Source organism: Meleagris gallopavo, chromosome 1 (genome assembly GCF_905368555.1).
Source record: "Meleagris gallopavo chromosome 1, MGAL_WU_HG_1.1, whole genome shotgun sequence".
NCBI lineage: Eukaryota > Metazoa > Chordata > Aves > Galliformes > Phasianidae > Meleagris > Meleagris gallopavo.
The window spans coordinates 176,739,802-176,762,179 of NC_139404.1; the positions used below are offsets into that span (position 1 = coordinate 176,739,802).

At 37.9% G+C, this 22,378-nt stretch overlaps 1 protein-coding gene across 15 annotated transcripts in view; it reads right to left on the bottom strand.

Moving 5' to 3' along the window:
• The window catches only part of ZMYM2 (zinc finger MYM-type containing 2), a 92,464-nt gene that overhangs the window by 18,092 nt on the left and 51,994 nt on the right, over positions 1-22,378 (bottom strand). For all 15 annotated transcript variants that reach the window (XR_014881099.1, XM_085216219.1, XM_085216220.1 and 12 more), the window contains 5 exons: positions 19,569-19,685; positions 18,970-19,120; positions 6,748-6,920; positions 923-1,088; positions 13-47 (listed from right to left, as the gene is read on the bottom strand). Coding sequence is in view for 14 of the 15 variants with exons in the window: in XM_085216219.1 (XP_085072345.1) it covers positions 13-47; positions 923-1,088; positions 6,748-6,920; positions 18,970-19,120; positions 19,569-19,685 (642 nt within the window). In the remaining variant the exon portion in view is untranslated. The remainder of the gene's footprint in view (positions 1-12; positions 48-922; positions 1,089-6,747; positions 6,921-18,969; positions 19,121-19,568; positions 19,686-22,378) is intronic.

A 22,378-nucleotide genomic window follows, 5' to 3' on the forward strand; every position in this document is an offset into this window, starting at 1 on the left:
AGATGTACTTACTGTTATTTTTGTTCGGGGAGTTTGACAGCCCTGATCTAAAAATGCAAGAAAACATTTTTTTAGATTTCTTCTCCCTCTTTCAGTATCAGAACAAATGTCAACATGTATCACTGAGTACCATTAATTGAACAGTGCTGCTCAGCACTATCTGGCAGGTGAGAACTGAACTTAACACTTCGCACTCAGGCATACTTCTCACTACTCCAGCACTGATCCTTACACAAAGCCAAAAGTCAAATCAATGCTACAGTCAGCTGTAAGCAAAACTTGATTCAGAAGGCAAATACTAAAATATTCAAATATGAAAACAACCATACAAATAAGCCGTGATAATTAAATGAGAAGTTGATTTACTTGCATGCTAACATGTTATTTAGATTCCATATAAGCACACATTTTTCTCCCACCAGAAAACTAAAGGCACCTCTTGTCAACAAAACAAAAAAGCAACACATCGCCCATGCCTGGACACTTTCATTTTGTTTTATTTATAACTGCACTTATTTCCTTTTAATTCCAGGTGTGTATATCTGCTATCTGTGACCAAAATATGCTTTGAAGAGAAATGTTCCCACAGAGCAACTAATAACAAACTGGAGCACAATGAGAGTGGAAAACACTTGGCATTCCCATGACCAGAATGATGCATAACCTAAAGAGGTTTGCTTTCTATAAAAAGTCATCTTGAAAGAGTTCGATTACAGACAGCATTTCAACTCTCAAAAGAGCAACAAAATAAAGGTTAAGAAATACAGAGCAGATGAGTAAGTTATACCTTATGATCACATAAAAAGGGCGGTCTCTAACGCAAGCAAGTTTGTTACATCGAATAAATAACTGAAGCAGTTTTCAATCTTTGGTTTAAAACAAGTATTTTATTTCCGTTTAGCAGGCACAAAGCAGCACTTACCATATTGTAAGTTCTCCGGTCCTTTTTGGGTTGCCAGATTTGGTTCATTTTGCTGACAGTAGAAACGGAGCAAACAGTGCTGATCACAAAAGTGTTTCATTTCTCCACGCCACTGCACTTTCTCTCTGAGAGTTCCTTGTGACTTACAACAGTCACACCGTGCAGCCTTAATGCAAAAAAAAAAAAAAAAAAGATTTGGACATTTTAAGAAAAGACTTGTAAAAAAATTACATTTACTTTTTGAAAGCTTACGTTTTTAGAAGTACTAAAGCACTGTTACTGCTACACAGTTAATTCTCATTTGTGTAGGCCCTACAATATTTACACGACCCTCTAACCTGTGTAGACCAACACAGTCATCACTTCACTTTCAACTGTTTCCTGGGGCTTAATGCCTACAGTGAGTGTGCTGGTTCCACTTACACATTAAGTCCTTAAAAACTGTTCATTTCTATACGTTCAGAAGAAAAATAAAAATTGTACGCGATTGCTTTCATTAATTCCACTGAAACATTCTGCAAAACAGGAGCAGAAAGTAACTGAGATTCCTTCACGACTTGCTTGAACCCATGACACATGCTGTCTGTCCCCTTACCCCCCCCAGAGTTTTGTAGCTTTTTTTTTTTTGTTCTGCTTACGATTTAAACAGGATAGGACTAGAGGACTAGGACTAAGTAAGACTAGAGGGAATGGCCTCAAGTTGCTCCAGGGGAGTTTCAGGCTGGACGTTAGGAAATACTACTTTTCCGAAACTGTGTTCTTCTGCATTCCTAACTAAACACTGAAGAAATGTATGCTGCACCAGGCTGGAGGATAACTTCATGAGGCATCACTAATAAAGACATTTTTCTATTCAATTGGTTCTACTGAATTTAATCGGCCATGATATAATCTATCTGAACAGCACTAGCCCCATCTTCAGCAGGAAAGGGCTGTTTGCATTGCTCCTCCCCTTCGTATTTGCTTTCAACCTCCATCCCAAAGTGGTCTTTAAAACTAAGTGGAAAAAAATAAATGCTTTATGGATGCTTAGGAATCCAAAATAATTCAATCTAATAGTATAGCCAGGAGAGGAAGAGGGAAATTGTATGCAACACAAAACATTATTATGTAAAACCACAGACAACACTGGAGTTAGGCACATGGCTCTGATGGCTAAAAAAGTGGTCTAACTGTAGTTCTCTCAACTCCAAATGAGTGTCAACAGGCCAATAGCTTCACATTTAAAAACTAATTAAACCTGAATTCCTTCTCTGTACTTGACCAGTTCAGCCCCATTTCCTGGCAATGCGGGAAATTCAGATCTCAGTTGTCATTTTCAAATATTTAAAATGATAAAATGAGAGACTTGTTTCTAACAATATAAGAAGATTCAAGTATATTTCATTTATATATATATAAAATATACTTATTAATACATGTTTATTTGAAGGAAATATGTATGTTTTAATCTGTCTGGCAGCAATTCAAACAAATAAAGCAATTAAAGGTGCCACTGGAAGGGGAGGTGACACTTTTCCCTTTCTGTGGTGCAGGCACCAGCAGTAGTGCTCATGCACCTGCATGGTAGAAGGTCAGAGACCTGCAACACCCCATTCCTCCCTCACTTTGTTACATTTGTCACTTTGACTTTCTGCTGATGCTGAGCAGCAGCAGAATTTTGCAGCATAAGACGTTCTCAGAAGGACAAAAGAGCAAGTAAATTGCACTCATGGAAGTGAGAGTGTAAAGTGTTGCCAGAATATCCTAGGTTTATCAGTTAGGGAAATGGTGAATTTGCACCTTCAGTGCAAATGCATCTTTCCAAAGCCACCAAAAAGCTGAAATACTGGTGGGAAAAAATAAAATTATATAATTTACTTTAAAAAAAAAAAAAAAAAAAAAAACATTTCAAGCCCATCGAACAGTAATCATTAAGAATGACTGCTGACCCACACATGGAAAAGTCCACTTATCCTGAACTGCTGCACACAGCTTCACTAACAAAGCACCACTTCTCTGTTCTCTCTGTCCTATGAAGAAAAAAAGGTGCTAAATAATGTAAAATGCAGGAACTACTTGTAGTTTGTAGCTACTAATTGTTTTCTCCCCCCTCCTTTGTTTGCTCTTTCATTCAAGTTTTTGAATAAGCCAATTACTGTCTCTCAGTGGCTGCAACTATGGTATTTAGCTTCAAGATGGCAAATCACCATTCCTTAGCAAGCCCAATATTCCTCAGTGAGGATACTTTAGTTCTCATCTCTACGTTTAGTATGCTAATTCTAAATATTTACATAATGATTTCTGTAGTCAATACTATGAACTTCTTCATGCACTGAAGTTTCCTATACTATTTGCTTACTCTGTCAACTTCTTCGACAATGAAATTACTGAAAGGAAAACTGAATTCAGGATGTTCTGCTCTTTTCCTTCTATACCCTTTCCATTTCTTTTCATTTAGAACACTGACAACTGTACGTGAACTGAAACTCCCAAAATGCCTACTTTCAAGACCTTCTTTCTGTGCTCTATCCACACTTAACGCCTTCTCCACTCATGTCTGGTTTTTGGTACAATTCTTTCCCGAGGTCTGACTTCAACAAGTTCAAATTACCAGCACCAATCTAAAAATGTATAAATCAACACTGTTTGCCCCAGAGTTGGTTCAAAATCTAACATCTTACATGTAGAGCTCTTTAATTCTTCAGTGACCCATTCCCAATGTTCTCCAGTGACATGGACTGACACTCATTTGACATTATCTTAGCTATCTATTTTGAGCTACTCTGGTTCAATCTACATTAAGCAAGAAGCAAGAGGTGCTTCCAGAGAGTGACTGACTATAAGAGAAAGGAGATCAAGTGATCTAAAAGCGTACCTCATTGAAATTGAGATGCCTAACTATACAATGGTTGAATTTGGACAGGAGGAATTCCACAAGGTTGTCTTGTTGCCTTTACCATTCAGATTAATACTGGCTGCACTATTTCCAATCTTACAACGGTTGCCCATTATGGTATCTGCAGCTCACTAGCTATAATAATTTCGCTTGTGCTCCCCACTTTCACATTTAGTCTCAGGTACAGACCTCTGACCTCTACTGAATATGCAATTATTACCAAACACATTCAAGTCCAATCACTATTCCACTGTAGACCTGAATGATTTACATTTGCACTTCAGCTGTGGTACTTTCAGCAAAACATAAATTTCACAACATAAACTACAAGAAACAGACTTCCGCAGTTCTCTGCATACAGAATATTCTTTTTCAAAGGTACTTTCAGTTCTCTAGTATGAGAAACAACAAATGATCAATATCACCATCAAACAGGCTAAAATATTTATACTGACATCTGAAAAATGACAGAAATTATCATCCTAACTACAGCATGCAATTTGAGTTTACAAGATTAGCTCCCATTGTGATTAGAGCTTCCGGAGGACACCAGAAGTTTTAATTCTATTCTTAGAAGTGCACTGTACGCCATACTACAGAAACTTCCTCAGAATTTGGCACCAACTGATAATTTCAGCTGTCGTTCACCGGATGGTGATGGTTGAACTCTTCTTCAACATTTCAATCACGCAATATTAAGTTGAAGATTACTTCTAGATAAGTCTGATGCGCTTCTACCACTGATAACTTTTTCTAGCCTTCTCTGATGAGAACTTTGTCGCTTAGGGAAGCTCTCACATAACTAATTAAATATTTTCAAAAGTTAAGATGTTTTACAGATAATTATGTGAGAAAAATGTGTCCAGAAAAAAAAAAAATAGACAAAGAAGATGGAGACAAACACTTGTTTAATGAACACAGCGCTAATGTTAAAATATTACTAAGCTATTACTACTTATTTCTCTTCATGTACACATTTATTGCAACTCCAAAATAACACTAGACATTGCATAAATGAGACAAAGCTCATACACAGATATCTATTCTTTTAAGAAGTTAAGACAAAACAGCAAATGAAGTACAAGTTGAGGGAGGGATCTATATCTCATCTGTATTCCTGTATTTTAATCATTATTTACGTATGGTTAGGCAAGAATGTTCACTAACCATGTACTGAAAAACTCAACATATCTGGAGTGACTGTTATAAAAGAGGTGAAAGTTACCCACAAGAATGTAATGGAAAAAAGGACAATTCTAGCAAAATACACATACCAAACCGATTACAGGTCTTCTTTGTGTAGTAAATTCCAAACTCTTATAATCAGAACTGAATTAGGCAAAGACTAAGAAGTATTTGGGAAAAAAAAAATAAAAAATTAACCAACAGTTCCACTAGCAAGCACAAAAACATGTAACACTTCAGTATCCTCTAGAGTACCAAAAGTTAACTGTGCTTAAATTACCTTTCCAGAGCACGTCTGATTTTCCTGTACCAAAGTACCAACAGCATTTCTAAAGCACACTTTAATGGGCCAATTAAATTACTGCTTTATCCCATAGATCTGAAGGATAATTTGAAGTGTTTTCAAAAATCTGAATCACAGTACAAACTTCCATATCAGTTTACAGCATATGAAACTAGTTGGGTACACTCAACCCCAGACTATTATTTGTTGAATCCCTAAGAGATCTCTAAAGCATACAACAGCTTTATTAGATTCTCTATTAGAAGGCACTTTTTAAGCAGGGTCAAATTTTATCCCAAACCTCAAGTTTTAAGGTGTACTGATTAAGTATTATTGCATGGAATGACATTTTAGTACGTCTAAGAACTTTGCAGCCAAGGTTTTCACCCTGTTTTTGCACATGAGAGAGAAGATTCTGGTCTTCAGTAGTTTTCTTTCAGGAATTCCTACAAGGACGCTATGTACATAACTCAAAATGAAGACTTTACAATGTTGGGTGGTAACACTTCTGGAACATGCCATTCCAAAGTATCAGATACGTCTTCAGACTCAGTTCTATCATGGTAGGTAGATCATCTTGAATTACAGGACTAGAATCTAGCCCTCTAACAATTCTAGCTTTTTATTGCCTTTCAGGCTGTGCCAAGAGTCTTGGTAAGGTGATGAATTTTGTATCGTTTCTTTTTGCTACTGCATCCACAAGTGTTGTTCTTGGCTTGATATTATCAGCGTAGCTTTCCAGGATGTTCACACCAGAGATCAAATATTTTATCCACGTTTCTAATCACAGGTTAAATCCAGTCCAATCTCACCCTTCTTTCTTTCAAAAAATAAAACAGAACACTACTTAATGTGAATTCTTTGCTGATTGTGCTTCACAAGGTAATTAAACGTCCAGAGATTTAGAAATAGGTGCCATCACATTTGACTTAAACTTTTATTAGAAATCCATTTGGCCTTGCTTTTCCCCTTGCCATCATTTCCACTGTGAAATAATGTAAAATCAAAGGCCCTGCAGTTCATACTGTGGTAGAAGGGAAAAGGCAAAAGTGGAAACAAAAACAGGAAGACGAAGAACCACCAACCTAGTTTATCATCACTCAACTCAAGTTATCATCCAGCTGCTACTAACATTGTTTTCAACATCCTGAATACACATTTAAATAACTTTGACAAGAAAAATATGGTATCAGTTGAGGGGGAAAAATTGTGACTGTAAAGTACATAGTAGATTTTTTTCTGTACAAGACTTCCTTGCCAAATGAATCAATAAATCAGATGGTAGAAACTCTGCTCTAAGTTCTAACAAAACTCAAATGATGAAATTAATACATCTGCTTTTTGTGTAGCAAATGCTTTGCTGAAGTAAGCCATACTTGCTGCACAAGCCTTGAGATATCCTCACATGTGCATATTTGATTATTTTATTTTATTTTTTTTAACCTTCGGAGCTCTTTTCAAAAATTCTGAGTTACTTGCCTTGTAGTACCAGTCCTGAAATTTTTTACAGCACTCTTCACTGCAGAAATCTCTCACTACACCATCAAGTTCCTTAGTTGCTCCCTTTTTGCACAGCTGTGAGCAGTAATTACAAGTAACACATCTCAGTCCTAACCGTCTTGCAAAGTCTTGTTTATATAGCAGCTTGCAGCCTGAAAACAGATTTTAAACATTAGGAACAAAGTAATTTTGACAGAGAGATATCACAGTTAAGAGTTAAATATTGAAAACAATGGCTAACAATTGGGGCTTTAGAAAAATTCAGGTTGCATAATACACTGTATTTCGAGACATTTTTACCTGAAGATCTTTCCTGCACAACTCTGGTTTCATGTGATATCTGCATCTCTCACAAAACACTATGCTCGAATCTATGCTTATCAAATTCCTGAATAAACAGTCAGAAAAATTACATAATTTGTTTTTCAGACAGACCCCTGCAGAAACATTGTCTTGGAATGAAATTGTTCAGTTACATATTCTCAGAATGCTAGGTATCCAGACAATGACAAGCAGAAATTGTAAGCTAGGCAGCACTATGCACTAAAACATTTCCTATCTTCAAGTATCTTATTTCTATTAATACTTTCATTCATGTTAGCACAACAAACCACTTTGACAACTCATTCGTTTTTAAGAACACAAGATGATGATGTAAGAATTGAAGAGTTTCTTAAAAAAAAAAAAAAAGCAACTAGAAAGTAAACTATTACAAGTTCTGAGACTGTTAAGCTCTAAGTTTACAAATTCAATTTGTGTAAGATCTGTATTCAACGCATCTTACTTTTTGTGCTCACATTAGGCGGGTTGGTTTTTCTCATCTGCATTTGCTACGAAGTTGTAACTCTAAGGTCATCATAATGAGAACTACACTCTTCAATAATCTGATCCTCTCTCAAGCAAATTGGAAAAGATATTCTAAAGTACTAAATGCATTAAAAGATGAATACTGCAGCTATTACATAGCCTATTTGAGAACATAATGTATTGAAACTACCTCAAATCTGGTGTCTGTTCAAGTTGACGCTTAAATCTCCATAATTGTGCTAATGCACAATTGTCCACGCATTTCTAGAATTGTGCTACTTTTGCACAGGAGAACACTATGAGAATATGAAGAAACTGTCTATATTAAACACTGGAGGGACAAGATAACATCTACACAGATTACTAATCTAAGGCACTTCTCCTGTTTTTACGATCTCCCAAATATCAGAGTACCACTGAGACCAGAACTTAAATTTTCCAAGCACTTGCTCTGCTGAGGTATGCTGTCTACCACATGCAAACTTCTGTACTTCTGCTAAATAAGGAAATCCAATAAATAATATGTACTTCCTCTGGTATACAGAATATTGAAATATCATTTGAAATACTACTCAGTAATTTCAATTATCTGTCTTGTGCTGTTGTCTATTAGGGAAGAATTTGGTGTTCTGAATTTCACTGAATCAGATACCAATTTCAAAATCACTAAAAATGTGAATACAAGTGGAAACTGCTGCAGACAGCATTTTTCAAAGCAAAAAGTTACTGAGGAATTTTAACTTGCAATGCTACAAATTCTGCTAAAGAATTGAATTTGCTAGCAATGTCAAAGCAATAAAATTACAGAATACACTGTACATAATAACTGTGTTTTCAGTTGATTTTTTAAAGTTATAACTCAGATCCCACAACAACAGAACAAAGAATATAATTAACACACAATAAGCAGTGCAAAAGCCAAGAGCCAAAGTAAGCAATCATCCTTACAGTGTAACTAATCTGAAAGTTAAATACACTGCTCTGAAGGAAATTGTAATCCTGAAGGTTACCAGCATGTGCAATGACTTCAAAGTACTGGTTAAAACACAGAAAATTTCTTGCTAGTATCTCTGATGGCCGTATTTCTCATTACTGTATGTGGCATCAAAGTCTTACCATACTTTTTTTTTTTTGTCGCAGAGACAGCTCAGCACCACTTCTCTTCAGCTGAGCCTTCCAAGTGCCATTCATTGCAGCATCCACTTTTTAAGACTAAAGCTAGTAAAAGTACTCTACCACCAATCAGGTACACTAGCTGACTATACGGCCTACAAAATGGAAAAAATTTACATTTTTCTTGACTGCTAAATTATGGAGAGTAAAATTGAAGACGACACTGCTGTTACACTAGAGGAAAAAAGAAAATCAGGAAAGAAATTTTCCATTCTACAGTCAAGCATCACCATGACTGATGAAAAAATAATGAGTAGTGAAAACTAAATAGGGAGGGACAAAAGTTCTAAATTCAGCCCTCGAGAATAAAACTCTGAAAAACTTTTATTTATTTTTAAATCACTGACTGCAGGACTTCTTGACGAAGGACGCCTCTACGAAGGATAGAAAATCTATCTTCATAAAACTTCAGATGTTGATAGAAGATCGTTACATCTCTGAAGATTTCTACCACTGAAGCATAGGCTTGTCTTTCTGCATCATCATAAGCAAAATTCTTCAGGAAATTCAGTGCTTTTTTTTTTTGTTTGTTTTGTTTTGTTTTGTTTTGTTTTTGTTAATGTCTTTGTAATACTTAACACAATCCACTTATCAGGAAACTTTTGGTTGCTTCAAGCTCTCGTCGATTCCGACAAAGGGAAAACAAAATGCCTTTTTATAGCAACATAAAAGCTCTTTCTTTAGGACATATTTTAATTAGGCCCTTGGTATTCTGTGCATACCTAGAACGTAACTTTTTATTTTAAGGTTATGGTTCTGATTCAATTGTTAATATTTTCCTTGAATTATGGAAAAAAGTGTTCCCCTTTGGCAAAACAGGCTGAGTTCATTCGAACAACTTAATCTCCACAGTGAACAACAAAATCCCAAACTAACAGAGCGTAGCACCCACGCTACCTTTGAAGATGTGACCAAGAAGTGGGCCTTAACTGACAGACCATTGTGGATGAGAAAACAAAAGACACTAGTTGTCTGATATGTCCAGTATCAACACCAGAATCATACAGGTTTGGCCAACATTCCTGTTCTTGGAACTTGAGGTTCATGAATAAGCACTGCTTAATACAGCTGCTAGCCTCATCATTTTGAATGAAAAGGTACATGTAAATTCTAAACCATTCAGGATTTCTTCTGTAACACCAGGTACACCAGTTCAAACATGACTAGGTGGAAGCCTCTGGAGCTGTAAGCAATTCTAAGAGATTAGCTCTTAGTCATTTTAAGGAAAAATTTTGTGCAGGTCATTTGATTACAGCTATACAGGTAATTGATTATATTCTTCAGCAAGGTTTTAACACAGGACCTAACCTGTGTTAGAGTAACCTGAGACCAATACTCTATGAGAAATCACTTAAACAGCATTTTATGATGTCTCTCCAACTTGGAATTTGAACCAGAAATGAAAGAAGTTGCTAGTGTCTGCTAAATCAACATAAAATCATGGCTGCCAAACAAAATCCAGACCCAAATCCATCCTTTATTTAAACTCTAGACTTCAGTTTTCCACATCCAACTGGAAGGAGAATTAAGCATCTGAGCACGTACACCACAGCTTACTGGCAGGATGATACAGTAGTTCTTCCAAGCCTGCACCTCAGACAAGCTAAATGTCAACAGAGCTTCCTCAGATCTTTCAGATCCAGCCCTACAGAGTTATTCACTGCAGAAACATGCTTCACTGGCCTGCCTGCAGACTAACACAAGCAAGCTACCAATGACCTGGTCTGATTCTGCCAGTGGCAGCTACTTCAATTACTGCAAGTTGAGTACACCCACACATCAAGAAGCTGTGAAATAGAACTACTTCCAGAGTCTCCACCAGCCCCTTGTTATCTCAAAGAATAACATCTTTTATACAATGTAAATGTTCCACCCTAAAAGTAAATAGGTTTTTTTGTTTTGTTTTGTTTTTTACGACGCAAAGGCTGTACTTGATTACCTCTCCCTTCCTTCAAGCAACATAGCAGACTCACTGTTCTCTGCAAGAACTGCAACTGTTATCCATAACCACTTCATCTAGTTATGAACAGCAACAAACTTGCAATACCAGAAGTGAGGCCTCTGAAGCTGTGTTCCATCCATGTCATTATGCTGCCTTCCTCCGCCCCCTTCCTCTTTACTGATTTGTGTTCAATAGCCATCTTTTCCACACTCTTGTTTCTATCACCCCCATTCTCTGATTTCACAATAACCATCACCATCCTTATGAAAAGAGATGCAAAGCATCCAGCCTTGGGTCTTGCTGGAATTACCATTAAAATAGACTCCCTTCTGTCTGTGTAACAGGGAGATTGTGAATCCTGCTTCCTTCCATGTCTTCTGCTGAAGAACCTTTTATTACTTTACCATGCAAATACAGCTTACTTTCTAAATCTTCTAAACTTATCCTACTCAGTATTTCAGATCTTAAGTTCTTTTCTTTCTTCTCCTCCCTACCCCCAATTCAGTTACTCAGTTCCTGCTTGTTCTTAAAGCTTTCTAAATTTATTATTCTCTCAGGTTAATAAGAAGCATATTTATCAGCTTTCCTCCTTTTGTGCTTGTAATTTCAGCACCTTCAGTTGCCATCATCCCGTATTTGCAATAGTCAGTGTAGTCTTTGTATAAAGAATTGTTTGAAACCTCTGCAAAGACATAACAGAGGAATTAATACTGAAGAAAGCAAAGCTAATGAAGACTTGTCAAAGCACAGATAAGGTTTGACATTTCAATTTTATATTATTACCGTGTTAGAAATTAGCCCTACATGAACTAAAAATTTCAGATTCAGCATAACCTGTATGCAAAATTCAAACACTATCAATGTTCTCCTACAGATAGACAGAAGATAAACATAATAACCTCCTCTTTAGTGCATCTCTAGCACTCAACATTTTCAGCTGTAGGAACGCTGTGAGAAGTATCAAAATTCACAGTAATACGTACAGTAATATTCACAGTATTCACAGTAATACATAACTGTAAATACATATCCAGAAGATACATATACAACCAAGCTCTACTTGGAAACTACATCCACACAGCCAGATTCTTCCACTCACAGCATCCCACAAAAACTGACTCTTCAGCTTTTCTGCATGCATTTGTCTGGAAAACATGGATCTGTTTTCCCTCAGCACAGACAACAGCCTTCACTTGATGCTTCTGCAGTGAGACAGCCTATTAAATATTTCATAAGGGACTTTCCTGGTTTTAATATGTTCCTTTCTACCTTAACTTCCCCTTTCCTCCTTTAATCAGTGAAAGAATATCTTACAGTAACAGAAATTGTAATAGTCATCTGCAGCTCAAAAATGTAACACCAGACTACTAAATAAGAAAACGTGGCCTAAACAACTGCACTGTGCCAATCTCAGCTTGTTAACAAAAGCTGTCATAGCTCAATTTGATGTCAGGGACACTCCATAACAAATTTTGTTTGTAACTGTCAAAGCATATTGTACTCTCTCAGGAAAACGCAGGCACTTCAAAATCCCTCTGAAGATGGCTTCCATTTGTACTAACCAACCTGCTTTGTGGAAAAGCACTGTTTTCCCTCATTAGCAACACATCTCCTGTGTTAACAGATTTTTGAGAATGATAAATTCTACAGGATATTTAAGATATCCTGTTCTTTATTTGTTCCATTTTGACATGATATTCCAATTCATCAGTGAATAAATCCTCAAAAGAAAGCCACAAGGAAGCCAACACTTTGGGTTAGTTCCTAGAGAGATTCATCATGCATTGCCAAAGGATGCAGTCAAAAGCAAAAGCAAACTCTAACATAGCTGTCAAAGCTGAAAAGATGCCATATTTTAATACGGTAGGCCACTGTCAGAGCTGCAGTGCAGGAGATAACAGCTCTGTGAAGCACAAACCTGAAAGCTTGTCAAAGAAGATTATTATGCAAAGTAGTTAACTGGGATATAAAATTTTACACATACTAAAAAAATATCACTTTTTTCTGTCAATACAATGTATACTACTTACCAACCTATGATAACTTTATGAGGTCCCTTTGCAAAACAGCATGCAATTAGGAAGTTGCAACTAACAAAAAATGGTCATAAAAACTTGTGCTTTGTTACCAGATTTTCTATGCACAATTTCATACATCAGTATGAAATAAATAGCTGACAATGTAAACTTAATTTTGGTTGTAATTTCTTAACTAGTTATGAGATTTTCATATATAAGCATTTCTAGGTAGTTTAAAGCATCAGTATTTAGGCTCTTTTCAGTATCTGTAGCATTTGCACATAAATGTAAAAATCAACTAAGCATTTAATAACATATTTAACGAACTACTCTGCAGAAATGTCTGAAAAGATGCCAAGCTCAAATCCACAATTCTGTAACTAAGTAAGTATCTTTTCTAGACATACTAAGATTAGAACGCACAATCCTCAAATCCTCAATTTTTTTTCCACTTGTCAGCTCTGCAGTATTTTAAAAAGGGTTATATCCTATTTAGATGAAATGATAAATCTTGCAGAATCCTGGACTTAGATGCACATAATTCCCAGAAACAAAGTAGCATACTATCAACTTTATTGTATTGTTGTTGGTTATCTAGTTGAGCTTTACCTATATTACCCATTTGAAAAGAACTTTGAAGCACTGAATAACTGAGTTACTTGACAGCTTATTGACCCTTATTCAAGAAGCAGACTATTGCATGTGAATCAGCGTTACTAAAATTAATACTATACATTATTGAAATGTCTGTGTTATTTAAATCACAGCACTTAGATCTATGGAGAACATGAATTATATGCCAAATAAGTCTATGAAGAAGAAAGTGAGGGAGACGCTCATTATAAAATATTTCCTTTGCTGGACTGCCAAAGACTGACTTCCTCTTTAAGATCTGTAGAAAGGATCCCATCTTCAATTGCCTATCATGTGACTATACACATACAAAAATTCACAAAGACCTTAGATCATCCTGTTTTGTTTTAGCATATATCTCATTTAATTTAGATAATGCTATTTTGGTACACCTCCCTAATGGCAAAACACTAGGATAATTTAATTCCAAAAAGACAGATTAAACTCTTTCAACAGGTCAGTTCAAGGTTGCTCATCTTCCGCGCAGCATATGAACTTTGGACAGAACCAGAGAAAGTATACTGTCCACCACAGAAGATTAAAAACCACCTTTAGCATGAATAATAGGTTAGCTCTAATTATACCTTATTGCAATGGAAGTTTCAGCTGTTTGCTGCACATATTTTCAAGCATCTCAAAAGATGAATTACGAAACAGAGTTGGAATCAAGCTGCAGAGAAACACTGATCCCAGAGACATCATAGAATCACAGAAACATAGAATGGTCTGGGTTGAAAAGGACCTTAAAGACCACCTAGTTTCAACTCCCCTGCTATGTTGGCAGGGGTTGCCAACCCTGCCTAGAGCCCAGGCTGCCCAGAGCCACATCCAGCCTGGCCTTGAATGCCTCCAAGGATTGGGGCATCCACAACCTCCTTGGGCAACTTGTTACAGTGTGTCACCACCCTCTGAGTGGAAATCTTCCTCCTTATATCTAACCTAAATCTCCCCTGTCTCAGTTTAAAACCATTCCCCCTTGTCCTATCACTATCCATCCTCGTAAACAGCCGTTCCCCCTTCTGTTTATATGCTTCCTTCAAGTACTGGAAGGCCACAGTGAGGTCCCCCTGGAGCCCTCTTCTCCAAGCTAAACAAGCCCAGTTCCCTCAACCTTTCCTCATAGGAGAGGAGCTCCAGCCCTCTGATCATCTTAGTGGCCCTCCTCTGGACCCGCTCCAAGAGCTCCACGTCCTTCCTGTACTGGGGGCCCCAGGCCTGGATGCAGTACTGCAGATGGGGCCTCACAAGAGCTGAGTACAGGACAATCACCTCCCTCTCCTGCTGATCACCCCTTTTTTAATGCAGCCCAGAACACAGTTGGCCTTCTGGGCTGCAACCGCACACTGCTCGCTCATGTCCATTTTCTCATCTACTCGGACCCCCAAGTCCTTCTCTGCAGAGCTGCTCTCCACATCTTGCCCCAATTTGTACAAACACGTGGGATTGCCCCGACCCAAGTGCAGCACCCTGCACTTTGCCTTGTTGAACCTCATTAAGTTCTCATGGGCCCACTCTCCAGCCTGTCCAGGTCTCTCTGGATGGCTTCCCTTCCTCCCAGCTTGATGTCATCTGCAAACTTGCTGAGGGTGGACTCGATGCCATTGTCTATGTCACTGATGAAGATGTTGAAGAGCACTGGTCCCAGGACCAACCCCTGAGGAACACCGCTTGTGACCGGCCTTCCCGACACAGAACCCTTGATCACAACCCTTTGGCTGCGTCCAGCCAGCCAATTCCTAATCCATCAAACAGTCCGTCCTTCAAATCCACACCTTTCCAATTTAGAGAGAAGGATGTGGTGAGGGATCGTGTCAAAGGCCTTGCAGAAGCCCAGGTAGATGACATCCACCACCCTTCCCCCATCTGCCGAAGCCGTCATTCCATCATAGAAGGCTACCAGATTGGTCAGGCATGATCTGCCCTCAATGAAGCCACGCTGGCTGTCCCAAATCACTTCTTTATCTCATACGTGCCTTAACATAGTTCGTAGGAGGATCTGCTCCGTGATCTTCCCAGGCACAGAAGCGAGGTTCACCAGCCTGTAGTTCCCCGGGCAGTTCCCATTCTTAAACTGGAAGTAACGTTTTCCTTTTTCCAGTCACTGGGGACTTCACTGGACAGCCATGATTTTTCAAATATGATAGAGAGTGGCTCGACAACCACATCAGCCATCTCTTTCAGAACCCTAGGATGGATATCATCCGGCCCCATGGACTTACACATGTTCAATTTCATGAGGAGGACTCAGACTTGTTTCAGTGTTACAGTGGGACAGAAACCACTCCCCACACCCTCACCTAGAGGCTCATGGTCCTGGCAGACACAGGAAGCCTGACCACCCGTGCAGACTGAGGCAAAGCACTCATTGAGTACCTCAGCTTTTTCTACATCTGAGGAAGCCAGCTCCCCATTACCTTTTCTCAGAGGGGCAACACTCTCCTTGGCCAGTCTCCTCCTGCCTACGTACCTGTAGAACCTGCTGTTATCTTTCACATTCCTCACCAAGTTCAGCTCCATCTGTGCCCTGGCTTTCCTAATCCTCTCTCTACACAGGTGGACATCAGCCCTGTATTCCTCTCAGGCTACACAATCCTGCTTCTGCTTCTTGTACATTTTGCTCTTTTCTCTCAGTTTAAGCTTGCAGATCCTTGCACAGCCCCAACGGTTGCCTGCCTCCCCTTGTGGGATAAAGAGCTGTTGTGCTCTCAGAAGGATGTGCTCAAAGAACTGCCAGTTCTGTTCTGTACCTATGCCCTTAAGAACAGTTTCCCAGGGGATTGTGGGTTGAATGTGGTGCCAGAGTTTACCCATTTTGTAAGTGCGTAGAAATAAAGAAATGCGTGCATGTGTAAAAAAACCTCAGGTCTGAAAAAATACAAGCAGAGAATGATGGCACTTTCAGCATTCTACTAGGTAGGCATCAGCAGTCAAGTGATATTTGTGGTTTCCCATGAGTTTGCTTGAAGATGAATAAGCACTCTTAAGGGAATTTCAACATCATCTGTTTAGCTTCTTCTGATTTTACTTAGAGGCTTTTCTTCTACAAACATAGGTTTGAAATTGGCCAGAATTTTCCTGTTAAGAGTTTGATTTCTTCAAAAAAGGCAGTATCTTTTGTGACTTTGGTATTTCTTCTCAAATCGTAACACAGCATCTTCTGATGAAGAATAACTATATGCTCACTGAAATCATCTTTGCTGCTGGAGTTTCTTGAACAGTTTGCAATAACAAAACTAGCATGGGCAACCTTTTTCATGACCTCACTAGTCTCTCACTGAAAAATCTCCCCATTATCTAACCTAAATCTCCTATTTTTTGTTTAAAGTCATTCTCCCTTGTCCTGTCACTACCTACTTGTGTAAAAAGTTGGTTTCTCTCCTGTTTATGAGCTCCCTTTAAGTACTGGAAGGCCACAATGAGGTCTCTTCACCTCCCCAGCCTTCTCTTCCCCAGGCTGAACAAGCCCAGCTCCCTCAGCCTGTCTTCATAGGGGAGGTGCCCTAGCCCTCTGATCACCTTTGTGGCCCTCCTCTGGACCTGTTTCAATTGCTCCACAATTTTCTTGTGCTGGGGGCCCCAGATTTGGACACAGTACTCCAGATGAGGCCTCATGAGAGCAGAGTAGATGGGGACAATCCCCTTCCTCTCCCTTCCTGACCACTCCCTTCTGATGCAGCCCAGGATGCTGCTGGCCTTCTGGGCTGCAAGCGCACACCACTGGCTCATGCTCAGCATTTTGTCCACCACAATAACCTAGTTCTTCTCCACAGGGCTGCTCTCAGTAAGTTCTTCTCCGAGTCTGTACACATACCTGGGATTGCTCCAACCCAAGTGCAACAGTCTGCACTTGGCCTTGTCGAATCTCATTAGATTGACATGGGCCCACTTCTCAAGCCTGTCCAGGTCTTTCTGGATGGCTTCCCTTCTTTCTGTTGCATCAACCACACCTCTCAGTTTGGCAATGTCTGCAAATTTTTGAGGGTGCATTAGATCCCATGGTCTGTGTAATTGATAAAGATGTTAAAGAGCACATGCCCCAAACGGACCCCCTGGGGGTGCCACTTGTCACCAGGCTCCACTTGGACATATAGCCACTGACCACCATCCTCTGGTAAATAACTAGTTTTCCTACAGAAATCAGGGTGTACTTAGTGGTGCTTTTTACTACATTATCTCTGTTATTCAGTGGTTCTGATAGCCACACCAAGCCAATAAACTCTGTTTTAATGGTAACATTTGATGTATTTGCCCTCAAAGATCATCTCTGCTCTCCAGATGGTAGTCCACCATATGCAGATTCAGGACCAAGACTAAGTCTTCCAACAATTGACTCCCTGCATCCAGTAACTGTATTTATGCAGAAGAGAATGCGTCATTCCTTCCCCAAATTTTCCAATAGGAAATACAAATCCCTACTCATTCTAAGCCTCCTCATAAAAAAATGTCTCTATAGAAGTAGTAATGTTGTACAGTTTGGCATTATAAATCTTACTGACTTCATTGTGACAGTTGCTGGGATTTCAAATTAGGAATTCCAAAGAGTCCACAGTTATGCTAGTGTATTCTGTAATTTACAGGCTCAAAGAAAGTTGCTCTCATATTTGAGTGTATTCTGTTGAATTGTTATTCACAGAAACAATTTCTAGCTAGGTGTTATTGAGTGTTGCAATATAGTGTGAAACCGGGCCTTTCGTCCTTTTTCCTCTCCAGCTATCACTTTGCAATTCAGAACACAAGAATGTAGTGATGGTGAAGACATCTATGCCACCACCACACTCCATTCAACAGAAACAAAAGATTCCAAAGTCCATAGCTATAATAAATACAGGAAGGAAGATGCCTTCAGCCACAGACTCCACTCCTCTCCAGGCTAACAGGATTCTTCTACAAGTAAATTGGAAGCTTATTAAATGACAGTGAAAACGTTATCATTCCATTTACTTGAAAAAAAAAAATTACTACATCCTCAAGATGTAGTTACAGTCCTAAGATCAGGATTAAATACCAGTTATCAAAGGACAGTTTGCCAAAAGTGGAAAGGTTAAGACCATTTTCTGTTTCTATTAAGGCAGTATTTTGATGCAACTTTAAAAAAAAAATCTATGCAATTTGTGTAGTTTTTTCTTTGTATAGTTTGTTTTCTTTTAGAAAACCCAAATAATTATTCAGGAAAATTACAATGACACTACTCAACCTACATCAACAGGCATCACAGAAAGGTTAATTAAGGAATAATTCCAATGTTAACGCAGAAAGAATTTCCATTGTTGTATTAAATTTAAAAGATGTTAACCAAACAGAAATCTTCATATTACTCAGTGTAGGTAGAATGGGTATAGGCTCTGCTGCACACATTTCAAAAAAAAAAAAACAACAAAAAAACATGCTGTAAATCTTGAAAAATCTCAACAGGTGACCACAAAAGCAGCTCAGATGAATTAATAGGCATATATACAATAATAATGACAAAAGTTTCTGATTCAGCCTCAGTTACAACAGAATGAGCTGGTAACTTACACTTTAACATTAAATACTGGTACAGTAAGTCAACTGCAATAAGACTACAACGACCAATACCTCAGGAAGACATACAAGCCAAAAAAACCCGCATCTTAAATACATACATACCTTCACTACAAAATGGTCTTTTGATGCCAGAGAAATTCACAGTCTCATGCAGTGTTTTCTCCTCTTGACAGTATTCACAGTATGTAACTATGCAGTGCAGTTTCTTATAATCATCAGAACATGCTCTGCTGCAGAACTGATACACTTTATTCTAAACACAAAATTGCAAAGCATTGCAAAGAGAGTTAACATAAAATCTTAAGATCTGCTAAGTAGAATTGCAAATTTTTACATGCTGTGTAAATAAACACGAAAGCATACAGTTAGGGCATGGCTTCTAATGCTAAAAATGAGCAATACTTAAGTGCTACAAGCAGTCATTAATTTATATGAAAATGCTAAACAGAAAAATATAGCAGTCACTCTTGGCATATTCTCTTTAAATTCCACAGATGTGTTTTTATTTGTTACATGAACAAATAATATGGCTAACATGTATCCATATCAAAGTTGAATTACATTCTACAGAACCACAGATTTTATTAATTAAAAGCCTCCACGCTTTATAAAATAGCTATCTAGAAAAACCATATCGCAGTTACAGGTTTAAACTTTTGTAAACATTTCACCATTCTGAAAATGACAGAAAAAAACCTTACCTCCCATTCTAGCACTTCTGGCTTTGAACAAAAAGAACTCTTGCAATAATTGCATTTCAACTGAATATCACCAGGAGACACAAACTGACCATTTGTTGAAGACTGATCGCTGAGAGCCTGAAAAACAAAAACATACAAATATACATCACTAAAATTAAAGTTACTTTCAAAATCTACTATTTGATTAAGCCTACACTGTTTGAAAATCTGTGAGTTTATCTATAAACACAGGAGCATTTCTAGGCAAAAGCACAGCAGGTTAGTCTTGTGCCTTTTTCTCGCCATCTTAGGTTTTCCACACTTGAACCTTTATCCTTGCTTTACCCTTGCATTTTAGGTCATATTTCTTTTATCTTATGCTTCTACTGTCTGTTATTTAAGAAAAAACAAACAAACAAAACAAAACAAAAAAACATCCTCCCCAAACTGAACATCTGTTAATCACAAAATGCTTGCCTTATTTTGGTCAAAGAATTTCAGACCAAGACTTACAAAAATATTTTCAAATCCACACCAGACCAAAGCAGATAATCACTACCTTCCCTAATAATATCACTTTAAAAAAATAATTTTTAAGTAACAGGTCTTTAGTGATAAACCCGTATCTATTCAGATATGACAGAACTAGCTAATATTTCCAGCTGGCTTCAATGACCATGGCTGGAAGACACAATCCTTCAAATAGCCAGGCCCTAAACAATTAGATTGTTTTAGATTGAGAGAAATATCATAGATTTCATATGTAGGAATAAGAATTTAATTTTGTAACTTGATAATTCACTTCGCGCATTTCTGCAGCAGTCAGTAGGTAGAAAACTCTATAGCACTAGTAGTCTTCCAGTAGGTCTTGCGTATACTTCCTACGCAATCTTTTGTACGTCCCTAAATCAACCAACCATGGGCATATTACTCACAGAACATTCAAGACAAGGTTTTTAGTGATCATGTACACCTGAAAAATCCAGAGTACAAATTTCTTATACACATCTTCTCTCAAGTTTTCTCATACCATTCCCAACAAGATAGATCTATTAAAAAAATAAGATCTCAGTACACACATTTGTTACTACCTCTCCACTTCAAACATGAAAGACTTCTGTGAACAGAACACTACGCTTCAGACTGCCATGTTACTAAAACTTCATCTACGCTAAGACAAATAAGAGTGGTTATTGACACATTCTCATGTAATGAGGCCAATACTGCTGAGTGCTACCCAGCATCACACAACAGATGTGCAACTTCTGTATCAGGAGTTTTACAGACACTGAAAACACATCATCTGTTTCCCAACAGTCCATTGTTCCACAGCAACTTTAACAGTCTAATGTACACACACAGCATTGCCAGATTTATCCCTCTATCTCCAGCAAACCTCCCTGCAGCTGAGAGAGGTTTCCTAGATTTTTGCTGCTCTAAATATGTAGCCTAAGAGCTGTACTAACGCAGGAGTCACAAAGGCATTTTGAGGTCAAGGTCCAACCTGTGTATTTGTGCCCTTGCAGGTTTCCTCACAAAGCAAACATCAATCTCAACATAGGCTGCCACGTAGATTACATAATCGCAACGCAAAACCCTGTAAGTTCTGGTTGAAAACAAAGAGAAATCACAAAGCAAATAAACCTACCATATCCAGTTCATGAATGAAGGAAATGTTAAAGAACTAGTAGATGTGACAATCTGTACAAGAATACTGAAGAGAAAGGAAGGAATGAAGATTAAATACAGTAAGTGCTTACAAAAAAAAAAAAAGTAAATGTATTTTTGATGTCTGTAGTTACTATTAAATATGGCACCCCAAAGCCCTACCTAGAGGGCTAAAGCATAAAAAATAAAATAAGGATTTTTGTTATTTTCTGATGTGTGGCACCTCTATCTCCTTTCATTTATTTTCCCAACTGTTTACCGTGGTGAAAATTCAAGCCCTAACCAGTCCAGGGGACTGGCAGTTTAAAAACTAAAGCTGAAGATATGAGAATCATGGAGTTTTAGACTGTCTTAAATATTTTAAAGTTTTTTACATATTTATATAAATAAATATAAAATATAATATAAATGTAGATAAAATCTGAGTGATTAAGTATTAATGATTCTAAAACAAAGTGTGGGCTGGTTTGTTTTGTGTCTTGTTTTTTAATCATAAACACGATTTTTTTTTTTTTTTTTTTAAGAAATCAGAAATCAGTGAAGAACTGAACTCACATCATTAGCAGCTCTTAAAAAAGCAAAAAAAAAAATTGCTAAACCAAGAACTAATCACAACATGATTTAGTACATCTCCTTGAAGTTCCTATTATATTGCTTACAATTAAGGACTGTTTCTGCACAATGTTGCCAGTCAAGATGGAAAGCTTGTAGTATTTTCATCATCTTGTCTTCCCCCTAAATTACAAGATGCTTGGAACAGAGACTATCTTTAGGAATTATCTGGAAGCATTATTACACATACAGAATCACTGAGATAGTAAATTCATTAAAATCTTTTACAGATCCCCCTGAGCAGCAAGACTTCATTGATGTTATGCTTTATCAAATACATACTTGAAATCACATTCAGGTATGTGTGTACATCCCTGAATATACTCTTAAATTCTTGAGCCTGTCCTGAACAAAAAGGCCATGGGAAGAGCCAAGCAAAACTAAAAATCACTGTACAGCCCTTTTCAGGCCTCAATACAACCACCATCAACTGTTGTAAGATGTCATATCACAACTGAACGCTAGGCAGACAATGCGCAGGAGCGTTCTGAGAAGACCAGTGCAGCAGTACAGCTTCTGGCCTGCCCTTGCAGTCACCCCAGCAGTAAGTG